The 12,185-nt window shown below is 41.5% G+C and overlaps 1 protein-coding gene across 1 annotated transcript; it reads left to right on the top strand.

Annotated features, from left to right (window-relative positions):
* Positions 1-2,767: 2,767 nt before the first annotated feature.
* On the top strand, positions 2,768-11,929 carry LOC131914608 (uncharacterized). Its single transcript, XM_059267218.1, has 4 exons — positions 2,768-2,801; positions 10,264-10,402; positions 10,455-11,544; positions 11,666-11,929. The coding sequence occupies exons 1-4, from the start codon at positions 2,768-2,770 to the stop codon at positions 11,927-11,929; spliced, it is 1,527 nt and encodes a 508-aa protein (XP_059123201.1).
* Positions 11,930-12,185: the final 256 nt, after the last annotated feature.

Here is a 12,185-nt window from a genome sequence, read left to right as displayed (position 1 = left end):
TAACCCTCAAGAAAATAGAAACAGTCATTAAAATTCTCCCAACCAAAAAAAGCCCAGGACCAGATGATTTCAAAGCAGAATTATACCAAAATTTCAAAGAAGAGCTAATACCAATAATCTTCAAATTGTTCCAAATAATAGAAACAGAAGGAACATTGCCAAATGCTTTTTATGAGGCTACAGTTACCCTGATACCCAAACCACACAAAGACGCAACAAAGAAAGAGAATCACAGACCAATTTCCCTCATGAAGATTGATGCAGAAATATTCAATAAAATACTGGCAAACCAAATCCAAAAACATTTCAAAAAATTATCCACCATGATCAATTAAACTTCATTCCAGAGATGCAATGATGGTTCAACATATGAAAATCTGTCAAGGTAATAATACATCATATAAACAAACTGAAAGAAAAAAAAACCCACATGATCATCTCATTAGATGCTGAAAAAGCCTTTGACAAAATCCAATACCCCTTCATGATAAGGGTCTTGGAGAGATCAGAAATACAAGGAACATACCTAAACATAATAAAGGCAATTTACAATAAGCCAGCAGCCAACATCAAATTAAATGGAGAGAAACTCAAAGTGATTCCATTAAAATCAGGAACAAGACAAGGCTTTCCACTTTCCCCATATCTATTCAATATAGTACTTGAAGTTCTAGCTAGAGCAATAAGACAACAAAAGGAGATCAAAGGGATAGAAATCGGAAAGGAAGAAGTCAAGCTTTCACTATTTGTAGATGACATGATAGTGTACATAAGTGACCCCAAAAATTCTACCAGGGCACTCCTACAGCTGATAAACTCCTTCAGTAATGTGGCAGGATACAAGATTAACTCAAAAAATCAGTAGTTCTTCTATATACAAATGATAAACAGGCCAAGAAAGAAATCAGAGAAACATCACACTTTACAACAGCCACAAATAATATAAAATACCTTAGAGTAATATTAAGCAAGTAAAAGACCTATATGACAAGAACTTTAATTCTCTAAAGAAAGAAATTGAAGAAGATATTAGAAAATGAAAATATCTCCCATGCTCATGAATAGGTAGGATTAACATAGTAAAAATGGCAATCTTACTAAAAGCAATCTACAGATTCAATGCAATCCCCATCAAAATCCCAACACAATTTTTCACAGATCTTGAAAGAATAATACTAAACTACATTTGGAAAAATAAAAATACCCAGGCTAGCTAAAACAATCTTGTACAATAAAAGAATGTCCAGAAGCATCACTATCACTGACGTCAAGTTCTACTATAGAGTAATAGTAATAAAACATCTTGGTATTAGCATAAAAACTGACATGCAGACCAATGGAATTGAATTGAAGACCCTGACATTAATCTGCACATCTGATTTTTGACAAAGAATCCAAAACTGTACAATGGAAAAAAGAAAGCATCTTCAACAAATTGTGGTAGCATATTGAATGTCAACATGTAGAAGATTGAAAATAGATCAATATTTATAGCCACGCATAAAACTAAAGTCCAAGTGGATCAAAGAGCTCAATATAAATTCAGTTACATTGAACCTCATAGAAGGGAAAGTAGGAAATAGCCTTGAACAAATTGGCACAGGAGAGAGACTACTTCCTAAATATAACACAAGTAGCACAGACACTGAGAGTAACAATTAATAAATGGGACCTCCTGAAACTGAGACGTTTCTGCAAGGCAAAGTACATGTTAAATAAGACGAAACAGCAGCCTACAGAATGGGAAAAGCTCTTCACCAACACCACATCTAACAGAGGGCTGATCTCCAAAGTATATGAACAACTCAAAAAAGTTGACATCAAAATACCAAACAATCCAATTAAAAAAATGGGTTACAGAGCTAAACAGAGAGTTCTCAACAGAAGAATCTCAAATGGCCTAAAGACATTTAAGGAATTGCTCAACATCTTTACTTATCAGAGAAATGTGAATCAAAATGACTCTGAGATACCATCTTATACCTGTCACAATAGCTAAGATCAAAAACACTGATGAGAGCTTATGATGGAGAGAATGTGGAGCAAGAGGAACACTCCTCCACTGTTGGTGGGAGTGCAAACTTGTACAGTAACTTTGGAAATCAATATGGTGGTTTCTTAGAAAATTGGGTATCAACTTTCCTCAAGACCCAGCTATACCACTCTTGGCCATATACTCAAGGAATGCTTAAACATACCACAAGGATACTTGCTCAACTATGTTCATAGGAGTATTATTCATAATAGTCAGAACTTGGAAACAACCTAGATGCCCCTCAACCAAAGAATGGATAAAGAAAATGTGGTACATATACATAATGGAGTATAACTCAGTAGTAAATAACAATGATATCATGAAATTTGCAGGCAAATGGAAGGAACAAGAAAATATCATCCTGAGTGAGGTAACTCAGGAAGACAAACATGGTATGTACTCAGTCATAAGTGAATACTAGATGTAAAGCAAAAGATAATCAGACTACAACCCACACCGCCAGAGGATCTAGTTATCAAGGAGGACCCCAAGAGTGATGCATGGATCACCCTGGGAAGGAGAAATAGATGAGATCTCCATGAGTAAACTGGGAGTGAAGGAGTGCAATAGAGGGTAGAGGAAGGGAGGTGAGAACATAAGGGAACAGGGTGGTCGAGCTGGAACAGGGATGGAGTAGGAGAGCAATGAAAGACCTCATATGGATAGGAGAAACCTGGTAGTAGGGTAATTCCCAGGAATCCACAAGGATGACCCCATCTTAGACTACTAGCCATGGTGGAGAGGGTGACTGAGCTGGCTTATTTCGGTAATCTGATTGGCAAATATTCTGTCATCATAGAGCCTTCATCCAGTAACTGATGGAAGCATATGCAGAGATCCATAGACAAGCACTAGGCTGAGCTCCAGGAGTCCAGTAAAAGAGAGGAAAGAGAGATTCTATGAGCTAGGGGCATCAAGATCATGATGGGGAAACCTACAGAGACAACAACAGAACCAAGCAATTGGGAACTCATGAACTTTAGACCAACAGCTGTGGAGCCTCCATGGGACTGGACAAGGTCCTCTGCATAAACGAGATAGTTGTATATATAGCTTGGTCTGTTTAAGTGGTCTCTGGTAGTGAGATCAGGATCTATCCCTGGTGCATCAGCTAACTTTTGGAGCCCATTACCTATGGTGGAACACCTTGAACAGCCTTGATGTAGTGGGGAGGGGCTTGAACCTGCCTCAACTGAATGTACCAGGCTTTGCTGACTCCCCATGGGAGCCCTTACCTTTTTGGAGGAGTGAATGGGGGGTTGGTTGGGGAGGATGGCTGGGAGGGGCGGGAGGAGGGAAAAGAGGAGGATCTGTGGTTGTTATGTAAAATGAATAAAAAGTTTCTTAATAGAAAACTGATGATAGTGATACTAATGAAGATCTGTGGGAGCCCGTTCTCGGGTTCTTTGTGGCTTTACCCAGCAGGTCCACATAGAAGATGATTAGACCACGGGCCTGAGTGCAGGTGTCTGAGATGTGGGGGGAGGAGGTCTTTTGCTCCACCCCTTGGCGTCTCTATAAAAACCCTGCGGCAGAGGCAGTTGGGGCCCTTTGGAATAGGTTCCAGGCCCTCTCGAGGCTATCCTTTATTTTCTATCTGTTTATCTCCGCGATATTCTCCGCAGTAAATCCTTCTATCTAATATTTCCTGCTGCTCGCATTCAAGAAAACTCTGGGGAACTGTGGGGGTGGTTGGGTAAACGCCCCACAAAGATCTAACTACTATTCTGCCAATAAATGATTTTAGCACAGGGACTTAAACCAGATCATATGAGTTGCTCAAACCAACACAGGGCTAAATTCTAAAGAAATCAACCCTAAAATATGTGCCAGCTTGTCTAGGGCTGGAACACAGTCTGGCTCTCCCTTTTTTTTAGGTGGGGGAAGATTGCTGTTCTTTTTATGTGCTTCTTACCAAGTTAAAAGTATGGGAAAATGAACTCGTGCATTTGTTCTGTGCTGCTTTATATTACGTACAGACACAGGAAGGCACAAACAAATTAGATGAGAAAATCTATCAGCTTATCAATTTTCTTTAAAAAAAAAATCGAGTGGTAACTATTCAGAGAGAAAAGATAGATATTTGCTTGCTGTAGCTACAGTGCCCTGTGCTGCTCAGGCCTTGCAGATGCTGTTACCTGAACCATCAGTATTCTCACACTCAAAGATGGTGGGTGTGCAAGGGGGAGTGAACCTGTGAGTCTCAACGAAGTGCACAAATCTAAATTACTCACCATGCCAGTTATTAAAACCCAAACCTCAAACACTGATCCAATGCCCAGCTGTGGACTGAAAAGTGTCTCCCAGGATTCATATGTTGCTATAGCTACCTGCTAGACCTCTGACAGCGTACTTAGAAATGAGGCCTTCAAAAAGACAGTAAGGTAACCTGAGAGTGTTAGGGAGGGCTTCACCCATGAAACAAGGATTATTACACCCATGCACAGAGAAGGGAAGGGATTGGGGAGGAGGAATGGGATGAAGGGAAGGCGGAAGAGAGGAAGAAGCAGGAGGGAGAAGAGGAGAAGGGAGATTGCCACAGTCATTTTTACAGAACTCGACGGAAACCCCGGTCATTATGTTTCTGTTGTTATTGTTTGTTTTCTAACATTACTACTGAAAGGGAACAACAGAACTTAGAGCTTCTTGGGAGTAATGTTACAAACAAAACCAGAGGGGAGGAGTCCCAGAAGCTAGGAGAGAAAGCACAGCCCCAGGGCCAGGAGGGACAGATGTGCTCAGTGTTTCACTGACTTGACTAGTGACTCAAATTGACAGGTTTCTTCGGCTTGATTCTGCTTTGTGTTTATTCTTTGGTCATTTTTTGTTGCCATTCGTTGCTGTTTTTCTTTATTCATCTTGTGTTTGACTAGTTTCGCTAGGGTCTTCAGTTCTATAAAGATTGGGATTGAATAGAACAGTTGATGTACCACACAAATACTTATATTTCTCTGTGAATCTTTCAAAAAGGATGTTAAACAGAACAGTCATGCAATGAGATGATAATGTACAGTACAGGCCAGTTGTTCAAGCCCATCTCCTCTGTCTGCATTGAGTGTTGTGACAAGAGAACACTCTGTGTTCTCTGCTTCTGATTCTAAAATACAGACATACTTGAATACAGAAGTCAAAATAAAGTTACATAGGTCAAATCAATGCATGTGTGCATCTGTTTCCATATGTGTCTGTGTATGTGTGCCTCCATGTGTGTCCATGCACATGTCTGAGTGTATAATATTTAGAAGATTGCCAGGTATGCTGAAATACAATTGAGTGTTGGTCTCTCTAAATTTCCCCAAATTTACTTGCATTCATTCATTAATTAAGCATATCTATTATATACCAAACAACTGTTAAATATGTTGGCTTTAATACTATTCAATTATGTGTTTCTTGTCCTGACAGAATGGTAAAACAGACTAAAATGCAATGACTTTGAAAATCTGCTCATCAAGTTTGCTGCCACTCTGTTCTGTGCAGTTAGTATTTCTATCTCTACACAGAAGCTCCGCTGATGAGCTTTCCACTTTCTACCTCAATAAATTTCCTTTTGAAAGAGTCTACATGTAAATGAAATCATGCTATACAAGTCCTGGAATATAACCACGGACTTTGATTGAAGTTGTGTATAGTGAGGAATGGACACCGTCCCTCGTCCCTAACTCACTTTTTAAGACAATAAGAGAAGGTACATTTTCAAAAAAGTGAAAGTAAGAAAATGAGGTAGATCTTCAGAGAAACAGCATCCAGGGAAGAATGGACTTAGAAGAAAAAGCTGGCTATCCAGTGGTTGGGTTCACTGTAGCCTTTGTTGAAGCATGTGTGTAAACTACATTTTGCCCAGGATGACCTGAGCTTTAGACATAAAATCGTTTCTGCCTGTTTGGGCCAAACGAGAGAGAAATTTTTGCGCTGTATTACTGTTTGCTTTAACTTGACAGTCAATTAAACATTGCTCTATTTTGCATGAAATCAAGGGTGGGTGTTTGAGATATGGGGCATCTAAAGATATTCATCACTGCCAGCCGACTTTTAATAATTTAAAGTCTCCAGTATAGACTCATTGTTCACCTGTCAGTTACAAGTCCTAAGATTTTTTCTGGGACATTTTTTGAACCAAACAGCAGTAAGGAGTTGGAGGATTGCCTGCTGAAAAGTTAGCCTTTGAAAGTTCTAAGTTCTCAAAAGATGAAACACAAATGGATTAGAAACACTTAAAGGAAGGTTCAACATCCTTAGTCATCAGGGGAACAAAAATCAAAACTACTATTAGATTTCGTCTTTCACCATTCAAGTGGCCAAGATCAATAAAACAAGTGACAGCTCAAGCTGATGATGATGTGAAGTAAGGAAAACATTTATCCATTGTTGATGGGCATGCAAACTTGTACAGACACTATGGAAATAAGTGTGGCATTTTTCCAGGAAAGTGAGAATAGATCTACTTCAAGATCTAGCTATACTACTCTTGGGTGTATACCCAAAGGACTCTACATCCCACTACAGAGATACTTGCTCATCCATGTTTATTGCTGCTCTGTTCAAAATAGCCAAAAATTGGACATACCATAGATACCTATCCCCAGATGAATGGATCTGATATATTTACACAATAGAATATTACTCAACTATTGTAAACCATCAGGAAAGTTGCAGGTAAGTGAATGTAACTAGAAAAAATAATCATCCTGAATGAGGCAACTAACACCCCCCCACACACAAATAACAAATATATTATGAATTCTCTTATATGTGAATGTTAGATTTGAGCTTTCAGCAGACATGCTACAATTCATATAACCACAGAAGTTAGGTATCAGTTAAGGAACTAGGTCGGGAAACCCTTCCAAGTAAGGGAAAATAGAATATACCATTATAGAGAGACACGGGATATTTTAATCAGAGGACTGAACAGAGAAGGTGAGGGAAGAGGAGGGTAAAGGATGGAATACTGGTAGAAACAGCCAAAACTAAGGGCCACCTGAGAGGTTATACAGAAGTCTACTATACAAGAATATATACATATATGAAAGAAATTAAAAGGAATCACTGAATAACAGAGAAGACAAAGTCTCAACAGGATAGTTCTTACCACCAAGTGAAATTTCTAGTGGCCTAGACAAGTCCCCTAAAGGGAACCCTCCAAACAACACAGGTAATTTCAAAGGCTATTATTGGTTGCTCTCTATAAACTGATGGTAAGGCCCTATTGCTTGAGATAACACCTACATAACTATTGACCATGGGAAGTCATGCTGGTGCTAAACTAGAGCCTTAACCCCTACTGACTAGTGCTTAGAATATTACAAGATACTCTGCACACTACTGGAGGAGAAAGGCAAATGCCAGCCCAGCTACAAATCCTTCCAATCTATAAGATGACCTTCCTGCACGATAAGCTGATGCAATAGTGGCACAAACATTTTGGCAGTAACCAACCCCATCAGATTGGATTTAAGGCCATTCCATGAGATGGAATCCACGCCTGTCAATGCTCAGATGCCAAACAATCTGAAACTAAATAAAACATGGACAAGGGAAAAAACTAAATATCTTTGTTCTCCTAAAGGAACATAGCAATAAAATGACTCCTAATGGCATTCTGTCATTCTCATAGATCAGTGACTTGCTCAGCCATCATCAGACAAGCTTCTCCTGAAGTAGATGGGAACAAATAGAGAGCCACAACTCAACAATGTGATGAGAGTGAAAGACCTTGGAAAATCTAGTTCTAGATGGGATGTCTTCATCAATCCCCTCACCTCACAGCTCAGAGGGATATGGGGGAAAAGGAAGAAGAAAAATTTAAGAGCCAGTGGAGATAGAAGACACCAAGGAAACATGGCCTTCCAGACACAACCAGACTGGTGCATGTAAGAAGTCACAGAGACTGTGGAAAATACAAAAAGCCAGCATAAGTCCAAGCTAGATGAGATCTTAGAGTTGAGAGTCAAATTGGACACCAGTCCCCATTCCTAACCCAGAAGCTGTTGCCAATGGTTAAATTCTTGCAAAGGAAAAATTCATTTTCTGCCATGGAGTTTCACTGGGTACACAAACCACATGCAAGGGAGGTTCCATGTCCAGCATTAGATGACCAACACAAATTACTTCAATGGAATTTTTAGGGATTCTTTTGGTCTCATAATATTTTGGTTGGGCATTTTCTAACTTACTAGTATTTTGCTTATATGTTATGGTTTCTAATTTTGTGTGTTTTTTTTATGTGGTGTGTGTGTGTGTGTGTGTGTGTGTGTGTGTGTGCATGTGTCTCTGTGTATATATGTGTTTCTTGTGCTTTTTCTTTTTTTTCCTATTTGATTTTCCCCTTTATTTTATTCTTCTTATTTTTGCACTTGCTTGACTGTTTTTAACGGCTCATTTGTTTTCTGAAGAGAGTGAAAGAAGATATAGAGTCGGATTGATAAGGAAGGAGATAAGGGAAAGGAAACCATTATCAGAACATATTGTATGAGAAAACATTTTCAATAACACATAGATTTAAGCTGCTTTGTTGATAGTCTGCTAAGTCAGAATTTCCTAGCTCCATGATTAACCCTTTAAGCATGATATTTGGTATTTGAATTTCTTTATGCCTGAATATTTCAAAATTATTGTTTGTTGGATAAAAGCGAAATTTTAAATAAGTTAAAAATCAAAATATTTAATCCTAGAATTGAGCAATAGTCATGAGTATTGGGACTCAAGTGCGTATGGCTTGAAATTGGTGAATCATGAGTATCTGGGCCTAGAAACAACAAAGAAACTTCAGAGTAGACATCAGCTCATGTGGACGCAAAGGAAGGGTGCAGCACACATGACAAAGAAGTATAGAAATGTAAATAATAGCTAATTAATCATATATAATATAATTCGCATCATGACACAGTTTTGAAGTTTTCTTGAATATAAAAATATTTACAGAATACCCTATGTATAGATTTTAGGTTATATATGATTTATATGTAGATATTTTCTCTTCTCACACTAAATCTGTATCTTAGTATTGAGTAACCCAAAAACTTTATCTAACTGAAAAATATAAGATGTGAATACAATAGGTCAAAAAGTAGTTTATGGACACGAATTTAATTAAAAGTATAGAATTACATTTTCATTAAGTTCTTTATTAGTTTCCTTAAAATAATTTCTATAATATATTTTTAATTGTGTAGAGCTTCAGTGTTTTGATTAGATTATATAAAATGTTATTTAGTAACAATGAAATTTATATGTCCTTCAAAATTCAATTTATCTCTAATTAAAATGTTTACCTAGTTTAATGGATTAATTAATTGACTAATTAATTAACTGTTATCCTCCTCCTCAGTTGTTGATAACTTTTTCAGTGAATCATTGGGCAATTTTCAAAGTGTATTTAGCATCTTCTAATGCTTCTCTTTGTAGCACAGTATAGTGCTCTACTGGGGAGCAGATTACTCACATTTTGTGCAAAGAAATAGTATCTTCATTAGGGACTCTTGGCCACTGTGCTCTGTGTCTCTGAGACTCTAATTAAAGTAAAGGCATTAGTTGATATCATCATTGAGGCAGATCTGAGGGTCCAGCACTGTCTGGAGTCTGGGACCAGCCCAGGCCCTGTAGACTGTGCCGAATACTGGTAAGTACGATGGTGGTGCTAGTCAAGACTATTTATGTTTATCTTTTCCTGTAAGCAGCTTGATGCTTTTCTGTGACTAAGAAAAGCACAGGGAGTGCACCATTTTGAGCAGACTACGCCCACAATTATGCCGAGCAGCCTTGTGCAGAGAGTTCTCCAGAACTAGGCAGCACTCCAGCTTCACGGGACGCCACAGCCTGTTGAGATTTCAGCCCTGCTTCAAGGAGGCTGTTTCCTTCACACTCAGCACCAGGGCCAGGATCCTGCATTCTAGGCAAGCGAACCTCTGAATTGCAGAGGTTGTGTCACGTATAATTGCTGAATCCCAGAGAAAAGTCAGAGACTGACAAATGGAGCTTTGTGCCTGTCTGCTGCTCCCATTGGTAGAGGAAACTGCAAGATGTTCTGTGATTGTTGTGAGCTAAATCAAACCCTTCTGTCAACTTACTATGACACACCTCTCTCCGACCTCATAATATGGGAATTTCTTTTAAATTTTGAGGCAACTAGAAGATACTTCTGACAGTTTTTCAGCCTTAGGTTTTATAAAAGTTTCTTCTGAGCTGTCTTTTCCTGTCATCTCTTGATCTTTCTCACTGGTGTGGAGGGTCTGCTGGTATCTTGAAGAGGAGAGACTGGTTGTCATACTTGAGGCAGCAGTGTGAGCAGCAGTGTGAGCAGCAACGTCAGCAGCAGTGTCAGCAGCAGTGTGAGCAGCAGCAGTGTGAGCAGCAGTGTGAGCAGCAGTGTGAGCAGCAACGTCAGCAGCAGCAGCAGTGTCAGCAGCAACGTCAGCAGCAGCAGCAGTGTGAGCAGCAGTGCGAGCAGCAGTGTCTGCAGCAGTGTCAGCAGCAGTGTCAGCAGCAGCAGTGTGAGCAGCAGTGTCAGCAGCAGCAGTGTGAGCAGCAGTGTCAGCAGCAGTGTCAGCACCAGCAGTGTGAGCAGCAGCAGTGTCAGCAGCAGTGTCTGCAGCAGTGTCAGCAGCAGTGTGAGCAGCAGCAGTGTGAGCAGCAGTGTCAGCAGCAGCAGTGTCAGCAGCAGTGTCAGCAGCAGTGTCAGCAGCAGTGTGAGCAGCAGCAGTGTGAGCAGCAGTGTCAGCAGCAGCAGTGTCAGCAGCAGTGTGAGCAGCAGCAGTGTCAGCAGCAGTGTCAGCAGCAGCAGTGTCAGCAGCAGCAGTGTGAGCAGCAGTGTCAGCAGCAGCAGTGTGAGCAGCAGTGTCAGCAGCAGTGTGAGCAGCAGCAGTGTGAGCAGCAGTGTCAGCAGCAGTGTGAGCAGCAGCAGTGTGAGCAGCAGTGTCAGCACCAGCAGTGTGAGCAGCAGCAGTGTCAGCAGCAGTGTGAGCAGCAGCAGTGTGAGCAGCAGCAGTGTCAGCAGCAGTGTCAGCAGCAGTGTCAGCAGCAGTGTGAGCAGCAGCAGTGTGAGCAGCAGCAGTGTCAGCAGCAGTGTGAGCAGCAGCAGTGTCAGTAGCAGCAGTGTCAGCAGCAGTGTGAGCAGCAGCAGTGTCAGCAGCAGTGTGAGCAGCAGCAGTGTCAGCAGCAGTGTCTGCAGCAGTGTCAGCAGCAGTGTGAGCAGCAGCAGTGTCAGCAGCAGTGTGAGCAGCAGCAGTGTCAGCAGCAGCAGTGTCAGTAGCAGCAGCAGTGTCAGCAGCAGTGTCAGTAGCAGCAGCAGTGTCAGCAGCAGTGTCAGCAGCAGTGTCAGTAGCAGCAGCAGTGTCAGCAGCAGTGTCAGCAGCAGTGTCAGCAGCAGCAGTGTCAGTAGCAGCAGCAGTGTGAGCAGCAGTGTCAGCAGCAGCAGCAGTGTCAGTAGCAGCAGCAGTGTCAGTAGCAGCAGTGTGAGCAGCAGTGTGAGCAGCAGCAGTGTCAGCAGCAGTGTCAGCAGCAGCAGCAGTGTCAGTAGCAGCAGTGTGAGCAGCAGTGTCTGCAGCAGCAGCAACAGCAGGCATCAGGTAGCAGGGGGCAATGTCAGTGGCAGCACTGTCAGCAGATGGGTGACTGAGGAACTCCCGACAGGGGCTGCTGACAGAAACATTGGGAAACGGGCAGCGACAAGGTTTCAAGACCACAGAATTGCAGGGATGGAAAGAGATGATGACGAGCCAAACCAATGGGCTGCTTGTCAGCAGAGGAGCCCCAGGGAGCTACAAGCAGTTAGGGCCCCGGGTCCCACACCCAAAGCCTGTAAGAATAGGCCTGTTTAGGAGCAAGGGCCCCACCACCCATGGCACGGAAGCTGTAAGACTGGCTCGCATCTACGGTTGTCAGCAGCGTCTTTGAGCCGTGGATCACAGGCTACGGACTGCGAGACTGCTGACGGTGAACATCCAACTTCTGGGCAGACAACCTGCACCTGTAAGTCTCTGACCATTAGAGGTGGAGGCCACAGTCTTCAGTTCCCAGGACTCAGGCCTAGGGTTTTATTTGTAGAGCACAGACCCTTTGCACTCAAGGCCTGATCAAGTGGTTCTCTGCTGCTCATCATTTATGTGAAGGGTGAGAGAACACATTTTGCCTGATTTATTATGATTACTTG

This window comes from Peromyscus eremicus, chromosome 7 (assembly GCF_949786415.1).
Source record: "Peromyscus eremicus chromosome 7, PerEre_H2_v1, whole genome shotgun sequence".
Lineage (NCBI taxonomy): Eukaryota > Metazoa > Chordata > Mammalia > Rodentia > Cricetidae > Peromyscus > Peromyscus eremicus.
Note: the sequence above shows the minus strand (reverse complement) of the source record. Positions and strands in the feature narration are given on the sequence as shown.

Coding starts and splice junctions, on each gene's coding strand:
- LOC131914608 (XM_059267218.1), top strand. CDS start 2,768: ATGGTGGAGAGGGTGACTGAGCTGGCTTATTTCG. Junction 2,802..10,263: donor GACTGAGCTGGCTTATTTCG/GTAATCTGATTG, acceptor ACTGGTGTGGAG/GGTCTGCTGGTATCTTGAAG. Junction 11,545..11,665: donor GTGTCAGCAGCAGCAGCAGT/GTCAGTAGCAGC, acceptor AACTCCCGACAG/GGGCTGCTGACAGAAACATT.